Source organism: Anguilla anguilla, chromosome 2 (assembly GCF_013347855.1).
Source record: "Anguilla anguilla isolate fAngAng1 chromosome 2, fAngAng1.pri, whole genome shotgun sequence".
Taxonomy (NCBI): domain Eukaryota; kingdom Metazoa; phylum Chordata; class Actinopteri; order Anguilliformes; family Anguillidae; genus Anguilla; species Anguilla anguilla.
This window is the reverse complement of record NC_049202.1, coordinates 39,581,064-39,607,076: the sequence shown is the minus strand read 5'-3', so window position 1 is coordinate 39,607,076 and position 26,013 is coordinate 39,581,064. Positions and strand designations below refer to the sequence as shown.

The window sequence follows — 26,013 nt, the reverse complement described above, 5'->3', positions numbered from 1 at the left end:
GAACCCGCAACAACGGATAGGGTTATGAGAGCTGTGGACTCGTCATAATGGACAGGGTTATGACTCTGAGAGCTGTGGACTTGTCATAATGGACAGGGTTATGACTCTGAGAGCTGTGGACTCATCATAATGGACAGGGTTATGAGAGCTGTGGACTCATCATAATGGACAGGGTTATGAGAGCTGTGGACTCATCATAATGGACAGGGTTATGAGAGCTGTGGACTCATCACAATGGACAGGGTTATGAGAGCTGTGGACTCATAGTGGATAGGGTTATGAGAGCTGTGGACTCATAGTGGATAGGGTTATGAGAGTTGTGGACTCATCATAATGGACAGGGTTATGAGAGCTGTGGACTCATAGTGGACAGGGTTATGAGAGCTGTGGACTCATCATAATGGACAGGGTTATGACTCTGAGAGCTGTGGACTCATCATAATGGACAGGGTTATGACTCTGAGAGCTGTGGACTCATCACAATGGACAGGGTTATGAGAGCTGTGGACTCATCATAATGGACAGGGTTATGAGAGTTGTGGACTCATCATAATGGACAGGGTTATGAGAGCTGTGGACTCATAGTGGACAGGGTTATGAGAGCTGTGGACTCATCATAATGGACAGGGTTATGACTCTGAGAGCTGTGGACTCATCATAATGGACAGGGTTATGACTCTGAGAGCTGTGGACTCATCATAGTGGACAGGGTTATGAGAGCTGTGGACTCATCACAATGGACAGGGTTATGAGAGCTGTGGACTCATAATGGACAGGGTTATGACTCTGAGAGCTGTGGACTCATCACAATGGACAGGGTTATGAGAGCTGTGGACTCATCATAATGGACAGGGTTATGAGAGCTGTGGACTCATCATAATGGACAGGGTTATGAGAGCTGTGGACTCATCATAATGGACAGGGTTATGAGAGCTGTGGACTCATCATAATGGACAGGGTTATGAGAGCTGTGGACTCATCACAATGGACAGGGTTATGAGAGCTGTGGACTCATCATAATGGACAGGGTTATGAGAGCTGTGGACTCATCATAATGGACAGGGTTATGAGAGCTGTGGACTCATCATAATGGACAGGGTTATGAGAGCTGTGGACTCATCATAATGGACAGGGTTATGAGAGCTGTGGACTCACCATAATGGACAGGGTTATGAGTAGAGCCCAACCGATATATCGGTTTGGCCGATATATCGGCCATTATTTGACTTTTTTGACAACATCGGGATCGGCAGTTATGTAGCCGATGTGTCCCGATTTTTAAATAAGTATAATAAACAAAAAAAACATTGATTATTTATCTGTACTTGCCTGTTCAAACGTTGTAATAGCTATTTACTAGAATTATCCAGTAGAGGGAGCTCTAATACAAGTGTGAACTGCAGCAGCTGACGCGCTACTTCTGTAATAAGACGTTTGTCACTCGTGCCTCATCCAGTATTCTCCACTGCAAGACTTGTCTGCACAAATTCGATTGTCGCAATAAAGGTATGTATATTTAGTGAAAGTTTTTAATTAAATGCGTTTATACGACCACTATGTTTATCAATCCTCATTTTCGAGCGACCGTGCTAGCTAACATATTTGGTTCACTTTAGCAAGCGAGCTGGCTAGCAAGCCTTTATGAAGTGGCAGTGAGCACATAAGCAGCGTAGGATCTAGGCCTACATTTCCAGAGGACATCGCTGTATTCTCAAATAAATAACCAGCCAAAATAAAATGGTGATTGAATGCATCACACATTTGTTTTTTATCTGAGGTAATGATATTAGCTACTATATGCTGCTGTGTCAATAGCCAACGCGTTATTGCAAGCGAGTGTGTCATCTAGTCACGTGTCATCTAGTCACGCGTCATCGTAGCAAGCTAACCAGACAGTAAAAACGCCGATAAAACGCTTCTAACGTGGATAATTTTAAGCCATGTTATCTAGCTTTGTCGTGATAACATGAGAGAAGGATTGCTGTTGGAGAAGTGAATCAACCAACACTTAGCGCGGTAACCTGCACGAAAGCGCATTGTAGTTTTTTTCACCACCGAATTCTTATGGACAAGCCGTTACGTTACGTAACGTCACGTTACATACAGTCAATTTAGTTTCATCTAACGTTACACTTTATTCACTCATTAGCTCCGCTAGATAAAGTCTTACTCTTTGAGATCATGTAGTCGGAATGAAATAAGAAAACATAATTCATTTACTGACAATAGATACTAAGAAATGATAATAACAAATTAATAACAACAACAACAATAATAATAATATTCATAAAAATACATGTTTGGAACTGGAAAACTTTAAAAAAAAAAAATTTTTGGAAAAAAAATGTTTTAATTAATTTTTTTATAGATGGCTGGAAAAGAAAGGAGTAAAAGTAACGTGTGGAGTTATTTTGAATTCACACCACCTGAAGATGGTGTTAATATGTATATTTAATTTAATATAATCTTTTACATTTTTTTATCTATCAGAAAGTTCTTTGTGTGTTTATTTTTATTTATTTGTTTGCTTATAAGTTAAATGTTCTCAAATATAGAAACTTTGATAAAACATAAATTTTTCAAATTGATTTGAAAATGTTGCACTTTTTGACAAAATATCGGTCAAAACATCGGTAATCGGTGGGCTAGGACTCTCCAAAATCGGGATCGGCATCGGACCCAAAAATCTGGCATCGGTCGGGCTCTAGTTATGAGAGCTGTGGACCCATCATAGTGGACAGGGCTATGAGAGCTGTGGACTCTAAGAGAAGTCTTGTGGGGCCTTGAGAGAAGTGAGACTCACAGCAAAGGAGAGATGTACAGGTTAAAGGGGATACCTCAGTGTTGAAGGAAGAATATTATTTAAACTGGGGAAACGGGGGATTCTTTCAACTGTTTTAGAGTCATCTTCCTTTAGAGCTCATTCAGAATGAAATCATTTCATCATTTCAGAATGAACTAGACTAAAACCAGACTGCTGCACCTTATTTACAGCTAAGCATGTGTACTGTGGACTATAACCAGAGGACCATTTACAGCATTCTATTTAATCTGTGATTGGGTTACTATTTGTCTGATGCTGTCTAAACCTTTGTGATACATGAAATGAGAGGTTCCTTACATATGACAAATGTACGAAATTTGTAAGCAGTACAGTGTGACAGCATCCTAAATGTCAAGACATCTGCTATTGAGACATTGTATCATGTATTTTTTGTGTATTCTTCTCTGCCTCTAATAACCCAGGTGAGAGCCTATAGTGTATCAATAGATCTGTGTTGTTGTACAAATAAACTGCTGTAAGAAAGCACACATTTTAAGTTACAAATTTCACAACACAAAATTAGCCGCCTGAAACCAACCAGTGAAAAGAAGGGAAAAAAATGGTCTGTTCTCAAATTAAGCTATGGCACGATAAAGCAACTGCTGATTGCCTAATGGAGGATAATTATCTTTCAACTGAAACGCCAGTGTCCTCTTGTCAAGAGACATTTAAACAAAAGTACACTTCACTAACTTTGACGACTGATGAGGATCCTGGATACTTCTTTTCAGTGGCACACATAAGGTAACATGATTCACGATTCGTGTTATTTATATGCTCTACACACAAGCTATGATGGACGGAGCAAAGAGTCCATGCAGATGCTCATCCATGCAGAGGCACACACATGCATTTCCCAAAGGACATCTAGCTCCCTTCCAATAAAATGAGAAAACTGAGGTACACAACATATTTCTCTCCCTGCCTCTCTAGTTCTTTTCCCCTTCTCTTCCTCCATTTTTCTCTCTTCTTTCATCCCTCCCCATGCATTTTCCACTAACATTGTCAAGCCACACTTGGCCTAATCATATAAACAACACATTTTACAAGATCTGATCTTCAGCAATATTCCTAATTGGATAGTCACTTGTGCTGGGATTATTCTTAGATTGGACTGGGCCTGTCTGGCAAACAAGTATTGCGAATTAACTTCAAATCAAGTTCTATACTCTTCGTTGCTTCATTGTTTAAACATGTCATCCAATTATAAATAATAAATCACAACAATTGCATTTCTTTTCCAGATATAAGTATAACTATAATTACACAAGCTTAACATTTTCTGTATGGACTAGCAAATCAATTATTTGCTTGGATACTTAAAAAACGGCAATGATAAATAAAAAATATTTATTATGATCCTAATCTGAAATGCTCGGCCTAAATTGTTTTCATAAAAGCGAGTGCATCAGCAGACCTGTAAACGATACTTGAGAAACTCATTTTAACATCCAACATAAATGCACTAAAATACACCATGGTTTACCTATTATAGGAAATGCATCTGAAAGAAGTTTTGCTGTCGTAAATTGCTTATCGTTATTTTTGAAAAGCTACAAGTTTTGAAAAGCAAGAAAACTACGAATCTGAAACAGAACTGAGTAGGCTACCCTACTCTGTAGCCTTACACTTCCACGCCTAAAATGTGTAATTTACCTGCGCGTCCCATACACGTAAAAACCTGCCGATTAAACAACGTGGAATAGATCTGAGAAACGTTAGGTACGTTAAAGAGTCAGCACTTACTTTGGCCGTCGAATTTTCTGATAATTGTATCCAGGTAAGTGTTCTGGGGCGCTACATGACCCCTTCTCACTGGCATTTTGACGAGGGAAAACGAACTGTCTTCTTCCACGCATTAATAATTCCGCTTGTTTCAGATAACTATGAAACCAGTGTTCTGAGGAATACAGTATCGTATACTGCTTTAAGATATTGTTGAGCGACGATAAATATCTCAGCGCTCCCCGGTTGCCAAGGCGATGTTAAAACGACTGTACTCCTGCGCGAGCTGAGAGAAAAGATGAAATTCTGCGAAATGGAAGTCGATATATAGGCTGCCTAACTATATTGTGGGGAAATACTAACAATGTTATTGTGTCTGTTGTAACCACATCGTGTTCCGATTATTAACTAGGCTTCAGCATTTTATGTAAAACTAAAGTAAATTAACAAAGTCTAAAGTCAGATTTAAACAGCGAGCATCTGTGTTCATGGGACACCGTATTAACGCAAAAGCTGAGCTTCCCCTCCTAGTTTCCAGAGTCCATCAGCAGGCACGACTGTTTGACTTGACGGAAAGCAGAGGCACTGTCACACTCCTCTGCGTAACACAGAACGCCCCGCTCGAAGTGGTCTCTGCGGCATGAGCTGTTGCCCTCTTGGATGTTTTATTTAATTCGTCACAAGCACCTCTCCCACTCAACACTTGCGTCGTTTGTTTCTTGCTAACAAACCTAGGTGTTTAGAAGAAATGGCCCACGTTAAGCATGCTTGCGTGGGTCATTATTATACTGTGAACCTATTGTTCGTTTGAAACTTGGATTTATAGACACTTTTAATAAAATGTGATTTTTGTTGATGATAATGCATGTTTTAAAGTTCAATTAGGCTAATGTCCATTTAGCCTGCAACCAGTCCATACGTAGCCTATTAATAGGTTTTGAAAAGCGCTTAATTTTATTTTTCCATTATCAGTAGGGTGGGTGCTGAGTGATAGTAAATGGTAGCCCTAAAAAGAACAACTATTTGGCTAGTGAGAATTAGTGGGGGCCTTGGTTTAGCTAGCTTAGGCTATACATTTATGAGAGTGTTAATTTTCTCTCAATAAAAACAAGATAGGCTATGCTAATCCTGCTATGCTACAGTCAAATGGATGTAGTCTACAGTCTCAGTTTAATGATTTTTGTCAACAATTGCTGATTGTGGCTGTAGTATTAGTGCTAGGCTGACAGGATTTATGAGAAGATAAAATACATTTTTGTGACTCGCCCGCCCGCCAACATTAATGATACCGTAAATGTATCATTCCTTTTGGTAATTTATCTTACGTGACCTGCAGAAAAATCTCTTGAAAAAACAGATGGATTATTCAGTTGGTAGCCCTATACTCACTCTTCACATTAATATAGCTATGTGAGTTAGACGGAAGTTACTTTTTTCTTTTGTTTTCTGCTTTGAAAGTCATCAGAAATAGTCTGATTAATGCAAATAGTATATTGGCCAGGAGCAGAATATGTATACAAGAATCCAGTCAAACTAACTATTTTGTTGTTGTGTGTTTGCCCTGGGATGCGAGGGGGCCATTGTAGGTTCTGAAGGTTCGGGGCCTATGCTGAGTAAAGTAGAACTACAGAACAGTTTCAGATGGCAACAATGATCTACATTTTACAATGTATTTTCCACCATCAGTAATGCTTTCCAGCACTCAGAACATAATAAAAGGGGTAGAAAGACACAGGTATATATGGCTCCAAACAAGAAAGCGTCCATTAGAACAGTGACTCCTGAACTGTTGATTTAGACCTGCAGGGAGGGGGGTAGAGATGGAAAGCTGGATGTATAACATATAACATATCTATCTTATAACACATTTAAGGGTGCCTTTAATAATGCTATTGTATGTTATACAAATATGGCTCAGTAAATTACATTTAAAATGTATTAATGTATACTGTACATACTGGTACAGTACTTTAAAAATAGAAATAAAAAAATTTAAGAGGCTATTTTTGTATTCTGATAATTGTGCTCAGATGATTAAACGTTCATTTTCAAGAAGAGAATACAAAAGAGATATTTTATTTTTGTTCACTATTTAAAGGAGAATTCCATGGCCATCACTTTAAATTATATTTTTAGAGAACTGTTTACTTGCTTTTACTGCTGGTGATTTGTATACTTATTTGGTGGATTGACCCCCAGGAATCCCCACAGTGGGCGAGCAGCAGTGGAAGAACACAGAAGCCAAGAAGAGGTGCCATTAATCGATGAAAAGTAAATGAGATAAGGAAGTGTTATGTTTGGCCTAGCACTAGTCTCTCCCCGTATGTATCGAGGGGAGGGATTTCGATTCCCTGCTAAGGAGGAGGTGGGATTCAGTTTCATCAGCTGCTGAGATCTTTCTGTTAAATTTATTGATGACTTGGTGATGCTCCAGCGTAGCAGGTTTGTGCAGATAGCTTGTGGTCATACTGGTTGTTTGGCTGTATTCAGGAAACAAAGTCCTTCATTTCGACACATGCTCACCTCTGTAGTTGACCCTATGATCTGCTGCAGTCTTACAGCCTCTTCTGTTGGCTTACTCTCAGCACACCCTCCTGACAAGAGGCCTTAAGGCTAAAAACCCTGAAGAAAATAGTTTCTGATACAAAATTATGCTGTGTGCATACAACAGTTACCTGTACTCCGTCTCATCAGCGATGACAGTAAAATAAGATTAGTATTGCTACTTTAATTTAGGCCTTCTGCATAAACATAGTTTTATTAGGTTATGGTTAGAGAAAACATCTTAAATTGAACAGCATGGAAACCACACATTCTCCTCCAACAAAAAATCATTTAGATGCACAAGTATGTACAGGCCTGCACATAATGGGGGGAAATGGGAAGGCTTTCAGGGGCCCTGTCACTGCATAGGGCTCAAGAGTGAGCAGCAAAAGTGCTGTCATATTCTGCGAACGCTGTTTACCTGGCTGAAATGATTAATTGTGCCATTTTATTATATATGGTTTATGTGCATAGACACTTAGAGAAAAATGTTCTGGAGAGGAAACGCTGCTACCTTTTATAATGATAGTAATTACAGCACAATTTATTCTTTAGATAATAGAAGTGCTGAGGCTTGTACTATGTGAATTACAAGGGTAGAGGTGCAGCTGGCCCAGGGCCATTCTGGGAGGCTCCATCCAATGCTTTGCTCTACTTACTCTTACTTCTCAGTGATGCAGACTCCTACACTCTGTCTAGGGAGATTACCAAGGAGGAAGACTTGGTGGGCCAGACATCAAAACTCTGTATAGAGCTTCATCATTAAGGTCAGAGTCAGTAGTATTGTGACACATTACTTAGCTTATCACAGGCAAGCATGCAGTTCCACACGCATATACACACATTGTTTTTTTAACTACTGTGCATTAGTTTCTAATTAATTTGTATAGTTTGATACTGTTTTCTAATTGCCATTATTCATCCATCAATAATTAGAATTTTCAAAAATCTGTTGACGTACGTATATGTTAAAACTTGTAATTTTCTCCCACTATCGTTAAATCCTTGCAAGGCATTATGGCCTTGTACTGGTAGCCATGACTACATGGGGCCCATGGCTACAGCCCAGATCTCAAGCGTCAATGTGGCTGCTGTTCCTTTTATGACAGCACTTAGGTGTACATACAGGACACCGTAGTCACCAATGAGAGAGCGAGGACATAGGTCTATGTCCAAGGCCACCTGTCAGTTTTTATCTTCTCTAAAGCCTCATTAATACAAAGTTCTCCTACCTGAAAATATCCTCATGAACGCTCCTATCTGCTCATATACTGGCAGCCAGTAAACTAAACATCTATTGTCTAAGAAAGAAGTAGCTGAAGGGTAGAACATAAATGGATCCTTGTTTTGTCTTTGACAAATTGTTATGTCTAGTTTCAGTTAAAACATTGGAAGTGTGGGCTTATTTTGTTTTCCGGGGGTTAGTGTGTACTTGTCATCTGAGACACAGAAGGCAGAGATCTGATGAGTTCTGTCATGTGGGTCTCAGTGCGTGTCATTTTCAGCAAGGGCAATCATAATAACATTTTAATTATTCACTGAGCGCTTGTGTTGTTATCCTTGATTTCCGTGACCCACAATGGGTGCAGCCAGGTGTTGTGATACTAGCCAACTTTCATGCCTGGTCTGGACACTTCCTAAATATATTATGAATTATTGATTACCTTTAAACAGAACAAAACAAGCACCCATACACGCAAGGATGGTTTGCCTTGCCCATGAAAACTCCTGAAAATTGACATAAGTATCTATAAAACAATGTTTGTTTTTCTACAAAATAGGCCATTAAATGATTGTAGTAAGCTTTGAAGGTGTATGGTTGCCACAGCAAGTTTAACAACCCTCCATGTTTTGACTCTTACATTGGGGCACTGTAAATCACTGTGGAGGAATGAATATAAGGAATATATGTGAGGTCTGATAATGTTCATATTAATTTTACCCAGTACCAGGTGTCTATCAGGTTTTGAAAGGCTGTAATCAGCTGACAGTGACAGAAGCTATTGAAGTGAACAGACTGACCTTGTTGCCTACAGTTCAAAAAGGCTGTCAGCAGGTAAGGTTTATCTACTGTAAAAAACTGTACAAAGGTACAAGACAACATTCAATATAAATATACATGTTGTTAGCAAGAAAATGATAAATATAAATGTAGCTACAGTATATCCTCAGGACTAACTACTTATTTATCCCTGTACCTATCATTTGAATAGCACTGAACCAGAGTTGTTCCATGGTACTGGCAAAAGTTATGCGACTAAGTCATGAATCCCACTTTGTGAAATACTCTTATTATAGTTGTGTTTTCAAAGATAACACATTTTTATGTTTGTATGTATGGTGTATGTCACATGGTGTATGCTGTGCTCGTACAAGAGTGTTCTTTGCTCTGCTTGCAGTGAATACTAGAAAGAGGGACGATGAAACCAATTCTATTTGGGTAAAGACAAAAAAATTCAAGGAATTTTGTACAATATAGAGATCAATTGCATCATGTTGCTTTATTGTGTTTAATTGGTTATAATGCTGTCACACCTAAGAATAAGAATGGTATAATGGTCTGTTTGTTACTGTTTTTAAAACACATTAGTTGGATTCTGTTGAACTTTGCTAGAAGGTGCAGAAGTCTAAAATAACCTAGAGTTGGGTAAAGGCACTGGGTCAGATTGCTGTGACTGAGTGAATTGCAGAAGGGGATGTGACGCCAGAACGGTTGAGGTCGAGGAAATAAGAGAAAGAGAAACAGTCATCTCAGAAGGTGTGATTAGCTTAAAAAAAGTACAAAGCTAACTTCAGGCAGAAAAACATCCTACGTATAATCAGTGAAGAGAAACTATATGTGGCTCAGCCCTTATTTATCTTTTTCTGACTTTCCGTGAGGTGCACCGGAGGTGGAGGTTCATAGCGCCTACCAAACCAAGATCAACCTCCACTGAGCACCCTGCTGCAGGATGACGTACTGCACTCCTGTGTGATGGAACAGCATGCTACCTCGGCACTCTCAGCACTAATGGGCCTGAGTGAGCTCAGTCATTAGCTCAGGGCTGGACTGGTGCTTGGACTGTAATCCCTGTGAACATAAACACCCATGTTCAGCACACACCACGCCTGCAAAGGAACCAGGCCGTCCCTCGTCAGGACTGTCCCGACCATTCACTTCCTTGGAAAATTTCTCTCTCGTGAGCCCTGTTACTAGGAATTCCCCTATCTCTGATGCCTTCAAAATGTTTGCGTCAGTGTGAGGACAGTCTTTTTAAGGACCTACTGTGCACTCACCCAGAGGCTAGGAAGCCTGGAAAGGGGGTGTCGGCATCAGGGGCATCACCCTTACATTTAAAGTTCTGTTAGTCAGCACAGCTCCATAATTCCCATCCTCCTACGCCAGGCTCCTGAGCTGCCACTGTATAGATGTTAATAGCATGGGTTTACTGCTCTCCACAAGACAAATCACTCCGCCCTCTCCCAAGTGAGTTTTTCTCAGAGACGAAAAAGACACACAGAGACAGAGAACAGAGAAACAGAATGACCTGACCTGCCTGAAAGAGGAAGAAGGGGATGCAATGATGGAGAAGATTGAGGGGTGACAGCTGGGTTTTTGGAGAAGGGGATTTTTCCGGTGGAATGGGTGAAGACCTGGGACCAAGCAAAACTCAATTACACCTTTCATCCTACAAAGTGGTAGAATAGATAGGAAGTGAACTGTGAGGGAGTAACACCTACCTGAGCCCTACTTCAACCTACTGACAAACACGTGCAGGTTACAAAGTTTAATGCCAGTCTCCGTCGGTGCCGGAGGTTCGTTTGGGCACCGTTCCTGTCTCACTGCTTATTAAGTAAAAAAATCCTATTACATTAGCCTGCTCCCCAGCATGGGCTGAACCGTCCATCGCCGCCATCCGACTCGCCACCTGCTGAAGTGGGGCAGCTCAACACGAAGCCCTTCTTGCCTCGCCATGCTGCCCCCAGGAATTGAGTCTCACTGCCCTCACATAAACCTCCCCCATTAATGCTGTGCTGTGGGGCATTCCGGAAAATTCTGTTTTTGTGTGTGCCCGCAACTGTGTGTGCACATCTGTGTCTGTGCCAAATGGGGGCTAATTTGATGAAGGTTAGGGGTGCGTGATGTGGAGATATCATCAAGGTCCCAGGTGAGGAGGAAGATCAGCGGACAGAATGATTGGTGGGATGGAGCGGGTCAGCGAAGGTCACAGCAGTCTGGTGTTACGGGGAAGCGTCTGAGGGTTAGCTGCGGCACGCGCCGTGCTCCAGGAATCAGGGCATGTCCTTCCTCTCCGCCATGGACTCCTTAATGATCTGAAACACAAGCAAACATGGCCGGTGTATAAATAAGATGGATTATGAGGAAGGTGTGTGTGTGTGTGTGCGCGTGTGTGTGTGTGTGTGTACGTATGTGCGTGCATGCCTGTATCCGTGCATGTATTCATGTATGTTGAATATTTACGTGTGTGCATGTATGTTCTTGTGCCTGTGCATGCATAGAATTTATTGGGGAATGAGAGAGCACAAACACCTTGTCAACATGCATATCCCAAGCTCTACAGCTTTCATTATTTACCTCAGCCTGTAGTTTTATTCAAGCTAATATGGAATAAACGAGTCAGTGAGAATACTCAAACACGAGCACTGGATTATGTAACTGTCAGATGCACAATTTCAGCATCAGCATATCTGCCATATGAAATCAATGTATCACTGACCATTGCAAAGAAATTGTTTTAAACAAATAATTTATAAATGTGCCAATCACACATTTCCACCAGATTGTAAAAACATATGAGCCAAACCGCATAAGAGAGGGCTGGAAGATCTCAGTTCTGAGAACTGCTAATACCCAGGACATGTATAGTCAAATTTCCAACAGGGTTTAGTTTTGTTATACAACTGGATGACAAACTGTCTCCTTTCTCCATGTCTGGTGCATACAGTTGCCGCCCGGTTAAAACTCAATCTAACGACTGTGTAGGCTTATGGCGACCTCTGGTGGAACAATGTGGACATTTTGGGTCCTTACTGAAAAATGAGTTTCAGATTATCATAGATTTAGTTAGTACAGAAAAATATACTTACACAATATTGTATCAAAAATCAATCAAGAGAAAAAGGCTAGTTATCAACATCATACGATATGGCATACATGTACTTAATATCAGTAAAGACCCTACTGCAGATTAGTGCATGAAGAAGAGTTTAAATCAAAGATGCCTGTAACAAATTTACAATGTGTGTGTGTGTCTGTCTGTTTGTCTGTACACACGGTGGGTTTGAAAGAAATATTAGGTTTGTCCAATGTTGTGTTTGACAGAGGGTCACTGATGTTATTTTGAAACATGTATGGAGGGATTGCTATGCAGGTGACCATCATGGACGGGGGTCTAAGGATTTCAAGAAAGTGGCCCAGTTGACGTACCTCCCCATCTCTGGTCTCTACAGTTCGCACCAGAATGCTCCTCTTGACCAGGGCTTCAGGGGACAGCTTGGTGTCCATACTGGATTCTGTGACAGAAAGGGATTATCAGGCTTTGGTGTAGCCCCATGTGAGTGTGATACCTGATTTCCCGTGCATGGAGAATGTCAGCTGAGCATGTGGAGGTGTGCTGTTTGAGCAAGTGATCAAATCAAATAATCCACTGAGAACCTGAAATTACATCTTCAAGGAACCTGAATGCCATATGTGTAGGACACTGTGCCAGACATGGGTAGGTTAAAAATGTGTAAAACATTACATAATTATAAGATATTAAAGTTGTATTTTTTAAAAATGTTTCAGAACTTTTTATTTTACAGTGGCAAGCATTATTTGACATGGCAGTAACAAAAGAGCTGTTTACTTTGCGGAAAAAAGCTGTTATATAGGGGAAAAGGTTCAATACCAGTTTTTATGTTAATGTTTGTAGATATGCAAACAAATTAGGGCTTTTTGGAAAATTGTCATTTTTTAAAGTGTACATGCTAGAGTACTGAAGCAACCGGTTGTCTCTGTCGTGGTTGTTACTGAGTTCACAGAACGGTGCAAAGAAGTAGTTTGAAAAGTAAAGATACTCATTTGTATTCTGATGCCCCCTGGTGGAGTAGTTATATAGCAGGATGGATGTGGCCATATATGTCTCACCTCTGATCTGGAGATTGGAGAAGCTCTGTACTGGGACAGTGATGCTGAGAAAGAAATGGAGCTCAGTCATTTAAACAGCATTCCATACTCAGTCCCTCTCCCCCTTGAATAACAATGAAGTAAGACCATCTGCTCCCCACTTCACCCAGCTCTTTCTCCGCATGCAAAGCATATGTCACCTCTACATCTCCCGCAATATGCTACAGCCATGGAGTGCCGATGGCTGTACAGTTCGTATCTAGTTCCCACTGTGTAAGCTAATAGCCTAATGTTCTTTTTCTATATGTTATCCTGTCTTGTTTTCTTCTGTTTTCCATTGTCTAAAACCTACTTGCCCCTTCTGCTCTCTAACCTCAGTGCTCTCTTCGCTATCATACTATCCTCATTTCTCACCATCACTTTCTTTCTGTCTTGGCTTTCTTTCATTCACATCTTCTCTCCTCATCTCGCTTCCCATCTATCATCCCTGCCTCCTCTCTTGTCTGTCTGTCTGCCATCTGTCTGATCTTTCTCCTCCTACCTCCCATTTACTTCTGGACTGAGCTCCTTGTGCAACTTCCTGTGTCCAGTGCGTGGCATTCTGACCCCCCACTCCCCACCGACCCCCACCCCCCCCACCCCCACCTCCCCTCCCCCTTTACCGCCTCCATTGCTTTATCATTCCTCCCCACATGTCCTCCCTCTCCTCACCGGCTCTCCTCTCCCTCCAGCAGCTTGCGGTAGGTGGCGATCTCCACGTCCAGGGCGAGCTTGACGTTCAGAAGGTCCTGGTATTCCTGCAGGTGGCGCGCCATCTCCTCCTTCAGGGCCTGGCTCTCCTCCTCCAGACGTCCCACGTTGTCATGGTAGCCGGCTGTCTCCATAGTGAAGCGGTCCTCCATCTCACGCAGCTGCCGCTCCAGGGACTCATTCTGCCCAGAGTATCAAAAGAGATGGAGAGATGGGGGCATAGGGGCAAACAGAAAGGGAAGCTCAGCTTTGCTCAGTGACAGATGTGCAGATTTTTTTTGTCACTCTCCCTGTCCTTCATTCGATCTCAGTTGTTGACACCAGTTCACTGTGGTGTTCTGTGAATTCAGTTAACATTCAACACACTGACAAGCCCTTGCATTCAGTGTCAAAACAGGTGTGGGATATGCTTCTTGCTGAATATAGATTCCCAATGTATTTTCTTCCTAGTGTAAAGATGCCTTAATTCTCAAGTCTCTATTGTTTTGGAAAATTTCTTATTAAATTAGAAACATGTTCTAACATGGTCATTCAATAACTGATGTTAGGACAGACTTACAGTTCCACGGAGGGCTTCCAGATCACAGGTCAGGACTTGGACCTGCCTGCGATACTCATTCGCTTCCTGCTTTGCCAGTCTCAGAGCTTCTCCATTACGATTGGCCGCATCAGTTAAATCTGCGAACTGGACAGGATCATTTATTAAGGCAGTGCTGTTTTCTTCTCTTCTGCGTCCCAAAGTACAGAATGTAAATTATAACAATGAGAAACATGGGTGACTGATATGCCCTAGTTCTGTAAAGGGCCTTGTGTATAATATCTAGCCAGTTTGGAGGAAGGGTAATGTGTGAGGCCAAACAGAGGAAGAGGGACCATGGGAGAGGGAACAGGAGGTTGGGCAACCAGTATGGGACAACTGAGGAACTGGGATAAGATGAGAATTCAGTTTGTGCATTTGTTGTGTGTGTAAATACAGTATGTCTGCGTGCATAAATGTATGTATTAGGTATATGTGTGTGTTTGTGTCTGTGTGTGCACGTGCATGCGAGAGAGTGTATGCGGTGTCAATTTATGTGTATGTGTTTTGTGTGTGTGTGATATGTATCTATGTGTAAGTGCATGTGGTATGTATCTCTGTATGAATGGACATATGCATGTATGTACAGTATGTATGTGTCTGTGTGTAAGTGTTCATGGTATAAATGTATGTGTATATGTGTGAGCTGCTATGTGTGTACAGGGGTGATGTTGGTATTGGAGTGTCTAACCTTAGATCGGTACAGTTCCTCTGTCTCGTGCATATTAGAGGCAGCCACGGCCTCGTACTGGACCCGGATATCTTTGAGGGCCGCCGTCAGGTCGGGTTTGGACACGTCCATGTCCACATGCACCTGCTGGGCCATGAGCTGCTCCTGGAGCTCACGCAGCTCCTGTCATGCGCAAAACAATGGGGCCTGACTGCACATCCTGTTGCAGCACATGTCTTTACACATGAGCAGAATCATGTTTCCATGTCATGCACTCTACCTGCCTCAGGCTCAGTGCTGTAGATGGAAAGGCCAATTAGGGAGGCAGGGAGGTTTCCATAGAGACATGACTCACCTCGTCATGGATCTTCTTCAGGAAGTTGATCTCGTCCTGAAGGCTGTCAATCTTCCTCTCCAACTGGACACGATTCATCGCTGCCTCATCTACATCCTACAGAAACAGAGAGAGAGAGAAAGAGATACAAGGTTATGAGGGAGGAAGGTAGTGTTAAGCATCTTATGCATGCACACACAGGTGTTTATTTCCTGTCAGCAAGGTAAGGAGCTCTTTAAGTATGACTCGCCTGTCGAAAGCTGTTGAGGTTGTTTTCAGCATCCAGGCGCAGGTTGATCTCATCCTGAAGTCTGAGGATGAGAGACGAGACCAGAGTGGTGTGAAAGAAACACAGATGACAGGTTATTTTCTGGTCTGGCCACATTTCCAAGATGCATCCTTCTCTAGGGGGCTCTGAAAATGAAATCATCCAGCTCCTCATAAGCACTAAAAACTACCAGTTTTTCCTTTGCCTGTGCACATGCACATGCACATGCACATGCATACAGTTCTAGACCATAACCAGTTCTTTGCTGCTTGTTTCCTTTCTGATGTTTCCTCCCAAGGCTTCCCCCTGACTATATCAAGCCAATAAGCACTCTGTCACTCTGAAGAGAGAAGAGAAGAGAAAGAAGCCTCAGGCATATACCCATGAGTCACAAGTGAGCTGGACATGGATCAGAGGAAGGTGAAGGGCCATGTACAAGAGATTCGATGCGACATGTGAAGTGATGTGCTCTCATCTGCAGTCAAAGAGAAGAGTGTTGGCCACTCATTACCTCTGGTATGCAAATGAATATACAAGTGAAGATGTTTTTCCAATGCAAAGATAAGTGTTCATATAACTGTAGTACATGAACATTTATATCATAGTTTATTATGATGATGTTATATTTTGATGACGTTATATTTTGTGTCATAATAAACTAGTGCTTTCTGACATCCCACCTTTGACTAATAAAATGCAGCAGTCTCTGATTTTCAACAAGGAGGACACAATGGTGAAGGCAGCTGGCTGTAAAGGTTGTGTTATGGTTTCTCGGCCACTTCCAGACGGTCATTTAGACATGAGAGGGTTGATACAGCGAGGCAAACAGAAGCTGGACTTAGATCGGTTGAATGAGCTCTTTGTTTGCCTCAGGGCACAAAAACAGCGTTTTCAGGATTGTAAAGCTATAAAGTTGTAAAGCTGTCCTGGCTGACAGACCTTATTGACTAGCATCTTTTTTATACCCAGAAGCCCACCTGCAGGGATCAGATTCTTTGCAGGAGCCTGACATAAGGCCACAGAGTAGTCTGATCATACCATATTTTGTCCCTCTGTTCATTTATATATATATATATATATAGCCAACAGTGGGGGGGGGGGGGGGGGCGGGGGCAACGGACATCAAAGCATCAAGCACAGATTCCTTGATTATGATGTGTAATCACAGGTTCTGGATAAGCATGTCTTAAAACCATGCATACTTCAATTCCCTCTATCTCTTCGAAAGCAGAGCAGCCCATTCAAAGTGCAGTGTCACTAGGATCTCTATTATTACTGCCCCACACCAAGAACAACCCCAGAACAACCATGGTGAACTCAACAGCTGCCTGGACAAAGACTCCAGTCCTCCATTGTGCAGTGGATCATTCCCACGCCATCTGTCTGCTTGAATAACGTCACATTTCAGCTACAGGTGCGAATGGGTTTTTGATAAGGATGAAAACTAAACTGAAATAGCTTGCATTTCCTTACTGGGATGTGAACTTTTGATTTGAACTCAAATTCTGGGCCCCTCTCCTTATACTTTCATTTCCCCAATACGAATATTTTACAGTAACAATTCTGAAGATTTTTTATGGCTAAAAAATTACTTTTTTTACTATGACTGTGTAATACTTAAAGCATTCAATGATTCACAAACAACATGGTTTTATTGGTGTTTGGTGGATGCTATGCTTTGTTAGGTCGATAGGATCCAGGTGTCACAAATTTTCAGTGCTGGGATTGATAAAATATCTTCTGCTATTACACCTTATAAGTATAGTAGTGTTACAATACTACATGAATGTTATGAAAATCCCCCTCATGACCACAAGGCACACACAACACTAATACAACACAGCAATCATCTACACCTCATATCCATTGAGTATATACAATACCGCACACCTTGCTGTGGGTAACCCAGTCAAGTGTCAACTCTGTTCATTTAAAGTGTCAAAGTTTATGGCAGATAGCCAAATCCAGACCCTAAAACTCTGAAAAGGACTGTGACTTCTGTGTTAAGGCAGCCATATGCACCTCACACGCCTCACACTGGCTTTACATGGAGTGTTCTTTGTGTTTTTACATAAGCTCCCCTCCCCTTGTAAAATTATATGACACTTAGAAGCAGAGCATTTTAGCCTGACATGGACTGTCCCTTGAGTCATCAAAACATGCTTTAAAGTCAAACTCCATAAAGCTCGGCTTAGACTGCTTGTCTCCCCAGAGTGCCACCTACAACTGCAGGCCCCATTATGGCCTTCTGGCTCTTAAGAGTTCAGTAAAATCACTGCAAACATAAACCTTTTTGAACATATCTATTCAACTGTAAGACAGTCTGAAATTAATTATATTTTCATGGTCATTTGAAGTTCAGTTGAGCTTTTTTCATAATGCGTTATGAAAGAAGGAAAAAACGAGAATATTATGCATCAAAAATGTAATTAGCCTGGCATCTTCCCATTCCTCAAAATATCTACCATGAGAATTGAATAATATTAGCATACATACCTATGTACATATATCTATGTCAAGAAAGACATGTTTCACCTGTATCAGAAATACACATATGACAATTGTGTTAATATTATTTTGTAGAAACCAATAACAAACAATAGGCTTCCAAGGCATTTATTTGTATTCATTCAAACGGTAAATTTTAAATTCAAGGTAACAAGAAGAAGATGCAAATATTCAGTCAAAGCACATCCCCCATTAAACTAATCTGTTTTTCCAATTAAATACATGGTCAGCATGTTACTGTCACAACAATTTAAGTCACATGTGTATCTGTTTTATTCATTAAGGTGTATATAAAAAAGAATGTTTTTTTGGAGAAACAGCAGCACAGCTCACTCCTATTTGATGACTCAAGCAACTAGATAATCTAAACTGAAGGTTTATACTGGCCTCATAAGCAAAACCCCTACTTACTCAACATATTTTCTGGTATGTTACTTGAAAGGAAAACAAAAACCTACTCTACTTCAGAACTGATAAATCAATAAATGCAAATATTAAACTGCTTGCTGGGAAATCCTGTTTTTTTAAATCTTGGGCTATAACAATAAGTTAAAGCTGGTTGTTGCTATTGTTAATTTATGGTGGTTTCTAGCCTGGAGACAGCCTGGCCCCTCCTCATTGGCCCTTTGTCACCATGCCCTGTGTGTGTGTGTGTGTGTGTGTGTGTGTGTGTGTGACATGAATGGCCAATGCACAGCATGCATACAGAGGAACTGCGCCACAATATTCTCAGGGGCCCTCCTTCACAATGTCAACAGCACAGCTGCTGAAAATCCTCCATTCACATCTTCTAATTACCATTATAAATGAACAGTTCAACTGCCTAAACTTCAAATCAACCTAGCTAGAACTGCTGCAGCTAGTCAAAGCTCTAACTTTGTATATGTTGCCCATGCTTCAGTTACAAACAAGAAGAGGAGGCTTCAATTGTAATAATTTTGGAAAGAATAAAACTGAGAGACTACATTCCAACGTGGAAGGCCTATCATTATGCTGCACATACACGCATACGCTCACTTACTTCTGCTTGAGCAGGGCCAGGTCTGCAGCCAGGTTGTCCCTCTCGATCTCCAGACGGGCCTTGCCTGTGCTGAGCCCGTCCACCTGACCGCGGAGCTCGCGGAGCTCCTCCTGGTAGATGTCGCCCAGGCGGGTGGGCTCCTTGCCCCTCAGCTGGTTAAGCTCAGCCACCAGCACCTTGTTCTGCTGCTCCAGGAAGCGCACCTTCTCGATGTAGCTGGCGAAGCGGTCGTTCAGCCCCATCATCTCCACCTTCTCATTGGTGCGCGTCTCGCGGTACTGCGCCTTCAGCAGCGAGTCGGCCGAGAAGTCCAGCCTGTCGGGGGCCCCGGTGGCCAGCACGAAGGCACCCGCGGAGAGGCGTGAGACCCGGGGGGTGCTGTGGAACGTGTAGCGGCTGGAGGACATGCTGATGCGCCCCCCAGGGCTGGTCCCCTGGACCCCGAAACGCTTCCTGTAGGACGACAGCACTCTCTGGCTCTCCATGCTAAGGAACGAGGGCTGATGGGGCGCCAGGAGCTTTTATAGGGAGAGACCACCCTGGAGTCTGGGCCAGCCATGGGGAGGGCAGGGGGGCGGGGGGAACTCTGATTCTATGTGCCAGGGATTGTTCGTGCTCGTACACACAGTCCCAAATGTCTCCTGGCTCTGTCCCACTTGTATGTGAATAAGACGCACACACACACACACACACACACACACATGCACTCACACACACAAAACAAGGGTAGAACTCTTTACATGCACTTATAGAAATATAAATATTCAAATATTCAAATAATATTCAAATATTTAAAAATAAAATAGAACTGCCATCAACAACAACAAATTCATGGATAAACAGTGCTCACAGCTTGTGATGCACACTTAAGTATGTATTTTAATGAGAATTAGAACAAGCACATTCATTTACATCGAGTCAGGTTTGTAATAATGGAATAAGGGTGTAATGCTGTACAAGAGACACAGGTGAATGGGGCACAAAAGATTAATTCCTCTAGTTTAGTGTCCATAAAATATCTGCCAGCGGCAAACATCCGAAGTACAACTTTTCCCTTCTGTGTTGTAGAAATGATTATATAACAAGACTTGTGCACCAGTTTAACCTCTGTGAAAATGGAGGCCAGAGTTTTGTCAACATAACAAAGCCACAAAGGGGACGAAGCGCCATTAATGGAAAACCCATCCTTACTTGGTGGGAACATCAGCATCACCATTTTACTATTAGCTGTGGCAAATGGCCAATGAGGCTTCTGCTACTGACCAGGTGGGGTAAATTGATTAGAGGACTGATCAATAGCCCATGATCCTAAAAAAAAGCCTAGCTGATTTTCAGCAACAAATTGTGTAGAGGTCTTGTCCTAAATCCTCAGTGAAATTAAGATCATATGTTTTTAAATAACATTAATGTTGTCTGAATTTATGGCTCCTGTGCCTGCAATCAGAGGGATACAAAACTGCCAATGACATGTTATGAAAGCCATGTGTATTATATAGAGAAAGCATAGCATATCTGTACAAAAGCCCAATAACAGCACTTCACAAGAATGTTAGTGTTGAGGACAATGTGCAAAAATGTCAAGCTCTTTACCTCTGTTTAAGGGACAGTCATTGAAACTAGTGTTCACCTCTGTGACTGTTGCATGTCTTTTACTGATCTGAGAGATCAGTGTGTCCCTGTCTGAGGGAACACACAGGCCCTTTAAAGTCTACCCATCTCACTCACTGCTCCCCAGCCAGGCTTAAGTCAGTTTCCATGTTCACACATTACCGTCCCTCTTCTCGTCTCTACTTGAGTCCTCTCATTGCTTGTCCTGTTCACCCCGACATAGCTCAGGAGGTAAGACCGATTGTCTGGCAGTCGGAGGGTTGCCGGTTCAAACCCCGCCCTGGGCGTGTCGAAGTGTCCTTGAGCAAGACACCTAACCCCTAACTGCTCTGGCGAATGAGAGGCATCAATTGTAAAGCGCTTTGGATAAAAGCGCTATATAAATGCAGTCCATTTACCATTACCCCTGCCATCCTGTTAAACCAACCATGATGTCTGACCAATAAGAGACTCTTGTATGTATAGTCAAACCCTCCATGTGTCTAAATGGGAACTTGGCAGATTAGGAGATAGTAAATAAGACCTTTTACATTGTGTGTGTGTGTGTGTGTGTGTGTGTGTGTGTGTGGTGGGGGTGGAGGTCTGTGTTCAGAAAAGAAAAGCAAATTAAATCCCTCGTAATTGCAACAGGAAGCTAAATCACGGAAACTACAGTTGTTTGCTTTTTAAAGCCCCAGGGATTAAAAATATGGCCTTATCATTATAGGGACACCAATGGATTTTTGGGGGTGCTGCAGTGGTTGCCTCAGATCTGGTCTCTGCGGCGATCCCTTCTGAAGGAGAAGCATCTGGGACTGGGGGAGTCTGATGGACGTAAAGCGGGGGAGTGGGAACTGAGGTACCATTGCACTCATCTCACCCTGGGGCCCAAGGCTGCGTCTCTGAAGGGGAGCCAAGACGCCCTTTTACCCCTTTCAAGCCTTCAAGTCAGCTGCAAGAAGGCTGGGTGGGCAGAGCATAAGAAAGAACTTAAACACAGGCGAGAATTCCCAATGCCGGTCCCTGCATTTGAACTGCTGATTCAATTGCTCTGGCAGAAGTGCTGGCGGTTGGTTCTGCCAGGCTGCAGTGTTCAGACTTCAAATAGTCTACTCGGATTCAGTCACCACCGTCCAGTCCAAGTTCTTCTCTCTCATTATTTCAAAGAAGGATCAAAGAGCTGATCTCTTAGCTCTACCAGGCCGTCTGCAGAGAACACCAGACTATGTCTACCACAGCACATCCCATGGAGTAATGCCTGTAATGGAGTAAAGTATAGAGCAAAGGCTTCTGGGTAAGCACAGGTAGAATTCTGATCCACCCATACATGCCCATTCTTGTGCCCTTTAGCCCCACTTCTGTAAAACAATTCAAGACAGTCTTAAAATTTCACTCAGGAGGTGTTGCATGCTCTCTGCATGCATGCCAACAAAGGCTTTACCCAAGTAAAAAGGCAGACATACACAAACACATCCATGTGTCTCACTGAGCATATGCCATCGTCCCCCCATCCCTGTCAGTCTTACAAAGCTTCCATTGTGTGAATGGTTGTTTACTCTGGGGCGTCACGGTGAACCAGACCCCTCAGGACTGCTGTGAACAAAAGGTGGGTCCTACTGTTGTCCCGGTTGTTGTTGTTGTTGTTGTCTAGTTTTCCCATCAGAGGGAGTGGAGAATACCAGGAACCTAATTGGAACAGACAGACAGGCCGGGTGACTCATCAGAGCCTGGCCCAAAGTGCACCAGCCACAATGAGGCTGTCCAGCACCCTGCCAGTCAGCACTAATTACTGGACTCAGGCAGGACTGACATCGCCAAACCAACAGTCCCCAGGAACAGACAGAGTCACCCTGTCAACCAGGGGAGTGAGCGTCAGGTGCATAGAGTCACTCTGCCGAGCAAGCCACATCAGTTTCTTGTACACCAGTGGTGTCAAACTCGTGCCATGGAGGGCCGTGTGTATGCAGGTTTTCATTCCAACCAATTAATGCTGCCTTAATTGAGTCCAATTACTCATTCAGCCATATGCGTTTAACTGCATTGAAGCACAGAATATAAGAAAATTTTTATTTAGACAATGCGGGTCACCATAGACGTCGGGTCACCATTGTGCACAAACCTGCATCCCTAATTCAGCAAATAATTTAACTAATTATATAATCAAGATCTGAGGCTGGAATGAAAACCTGCATACACACGGCCCTCCATGGCACGAGTTTGACACCACTGTTGTACACCTTTTTTTTTCGCGTGTCCTTGAACGCTAAAATGCAGAACAACCTCAAACCCACAATTTATTATGTATTTTAGATTTGGATTTTGCAAAAGGATTGATTCGTAGAGCTCTGATCTGGTTAGCTATGCCATAATTACCACATTTATTTCCCACTACATTGAACAATAGTGACTCCTTTGGTCACGCCAGCCTTGTTAAATGTACAGACCTCTGGCATATTTTGTAGGACATACAGGCAATTGTTCACCTCCTGATTACATAGGTTTATGTTAATTGAATATACTGAAATAAAATACATTTTTTAAATATTGCAAGATTTCGTAATATATGGGCATACATTTTGCTGTGAAATATATCATGGGCTTGTAGTCCAAAGCAACCTGATACAAGAAATATTCATGGAAAATCTATACACAGCAGGCAAGGTTAATTGACTCCTTTCTCTATGTTGGGGAAGACTGCAGCTCATGTAACTAACCATAATCAAAAGCGAATAAGAAAACTGAGAACTTACATAATCAACTGCACTAATGGTAAACCCCTGGCAGCGATCAACATCAGACCGTGAGTAACTCTCCCACAGTAAGGCCGGGGTGTGCAGCTGAAACCAACAAATGAATCTTTTACCGGTTGACTGACACAACACAAAAGAGAGAATCCACAGCTCCGAGCAGAGGAATGGCCAAAAGAGTCAGGCGAGGGACCTGTGGCGCCCCAGGACAAATGAGGCCCTGCCTCCTAAAGTGGAGAGGATGTATAGAGCCCTGCTCCTGGGATTCACTGCTGATTTATCTGAATGGCTTCAGAGTCCCACGAGTGAGCTGTTCTACAAATCAGCATGAATAAGCCAGGGGATGATCTCATGTATGGGGAGGAAGTCTGTGAGGTTCCTGCACTCTGGAATAGTGTGCTAAGAGTTTGCCAGGGCTCTTTGGAATGTGTGAGTTCCTCAGGCCATTACAACAGCAGTGGTGTGAGATGCGGAAAAAAAACCTGACACAAGCTGTAGCATAGGCCAGATGTAGAAGAACGAATGTGACTCCTGTCAAACTTTGTTTCAACTTTCATTGTTTCTCTTCCAGCAGCTTAAAGAATGAGACAGGATTTGGGTGCACTTACATCTTTTGAAAGCTCTGAATCACCAGGTTACAATAAGACTCAACACTCTACAAAAAAGCCACTGCTTCACTGTCTACAAAACAATTAACATGAAACAGATATGTCTTCATTTGTTAAAATTCCAAAAGGCTGTGTTAAACTATGCAACTGTGACCTTAACTAACCAGCAACTAAGTAACTAACAATCCAGCATATACTAATAACACACAAAAGGTGGAAAGTAATGCCATTGACTACCACATTGTGCTTTAACACTAGTGCAGTCACGTCAAGGGATCCTTTTTATAGCTTTCCTGTAGCTCTTTGTTAGCAGGTCAATGCTGCTCTCTCTGTCCCCACTCTGTATTCTTCCTCTCTGCCTTCATTCTGCTCTTTTTTATGAGCTTCAGACAGTAAAAAGGAATCAAGCAAGTTTCTTCTTTCTTTCTTTCCTTCCCCACAATAAGCTCTATTCATAGTGATGTACTTTCATTCACTGTCGGTACAGACTTGGAAACCGACTGCTTGACTACAAAGCCCAGACTCCCTTGGCACATTCAAACCGTTGTCATCCATAATGTGAACCCTGCAAATCCTCACACACAAAGGAATTTCTCATTCTTTCTCTGTCCTGTGAGTACAACTGCCTATAGTTTATTTCAAACACGGTTGAAAACACAATCTACCATATTACACAATACACAACCTTAATTGTATTCACATCTTTCCAAAAATCACCACAGTGAGCAGGCCCACACATAAGTGGGGGAATGGGACCCTGTCACTTGATGGGGCCCAAGAGAGAATTGCAAACTCCATACACCTGCCCCCTCCTCCCTGGTCCATGATCGCTAGTTTGGAGGTTGGAGGGGTCAAAACAAAATTTTGCATAGGGCCCCAAACGGTCAGGAGGATCATACTTTGTACATGTAATGCAGTTTCTTGTTGTCACTGAGCTACCTGAAAAGGTTTACTTTATATAGTCATAATGACCTTATGAGCAAATATGCAGTTCAACACACCTTTGAAGACCTGTGGCAACCAGGCCCAAAGCTGCTTGGGTGATGGTGATCCTACCTATCGACAAGACGCTGCAGCTTGAGGTGGCTGCTGGGGCAGGCTGGTGATTGAAAGTGTCCTTGATGGAGAGCCATAGGGCCCTACAGGTTGTGCCCGTGGGGGCACAAATCCGGAGAGCAACAACAGCAGCCCACAAGTTAGAGGCAGGGAGAGCTGAATGCAGGTCTGACTACTAAACAGCTAGCGAGTGAGGTTAATAACTCGTATCTGTGACAGTGATAGTCCTGGGGTGACGAGTTCCCCAGTATTGGCAAGTGTCTGAGCTCTATGGGGTGGGGACCCTGAGTCTCGTTGTAGCCTAGGAGAGTGAAATTGGCTGTTCTAATGTGAGGTGAAGACTACTAGCAATGAGCTAAGGTTGCTAATGCATAGTGCAAAGATGCAAAGTAGTTGTTTGAATGACAGCGATAGTTCTTCTATAGCTTACCTCCTCTTAGGTCATGTGTGACTTTGTTGGTGTAAGTTCTCAACCTCACGTGAGGCAGAAGATTCTCAGTGTTAAGCACAACCTATGGCAGTAAAGAAGGATGAAATGGCACGTATAGAATAACTGCTCCTGTCCAGGATGAAATAGAACATACTAGCCAACATCCTATTGTGGCTTTGTTCTACCCACAGGTTAGAACTTGCTGCTAGTGACATTAGCGTCTTGATATTTAGCTGTGCAGCTGTGGAAGAATTC

At 42.5% G+C, this 26,013-nt stretch overlaps 2 protein-coding genes and 1 long non-coding RNA gene across 4 annotated transcripts in view; 1 reads left to right on the top strand and 2 right to left on the bottom strand.

The window, feature by feature from the left end:
- The window catches only part of LOC118220870 (potassium voltage-gated channel subfamily H member 6-like), a 55,147-nt gene extending 49,937 nt beyond the window's left edge, over window positions 1–5,210 (bottom strand). Inside the window, exon 1 of one of the 2 annotated variants that reach the window (XM_035405245.1) lies at window positions 4,571–5,210. In XM_035405245.1, the coding sequence (XP_035261136.1) occupies window positions 4,571–4,646 (76 nt within the window). In that variant the 5' untranslated portion in view covers window positions 4,647–5,210. The remainder of the gene's footprint in view (window positions 1–4,570) is intronic. The other variant, XM_035405246.1, reaches the window with a different exon arrangement.
- Window positions 3,475–11,723, top strand: LOC118220872. The gene is made up of 3 exons (XR_004764023.1): window positions 3,475–4,604; window positions 6,749–6,820; window positions 7,766–11,723. It is a non-coding gene; the product is annotated as an uncharacterized LOC118220872 (long non-coding RNA).
- Window positions 9,576–19,835, bottom strand: gfap (glial fibrillary acidic protein). Its single transcript, XM_035405248.1, has 9 exons — window positions 19,331–19,835; window positions 15,784–15,844; window positions 15,555–15,650; window positions 15,221–15,382; window positions 14,512–14,637; window positions 13,914–14,134; window positions 13,224–13,267; window positions 12,522–12,607; window positions 9,576–11,407 (listed from the first exon to the last, which is right to left on the bottom strand). Exons 1-9 carry the CDS (start codon window positions 19,813–19,815, stop codon window positions 11,366–11,368), a joined length of 1,323 nt encoding a protein of 440 aa, XP_035261139.1. The 5' UTR covers window positions 19,816–19,835; the 3' UTR covers window positions 9,576–11,365.
- Between the last annotated feature and the right edge of the window lie 6,178 nt (window positions 19,836–26,013).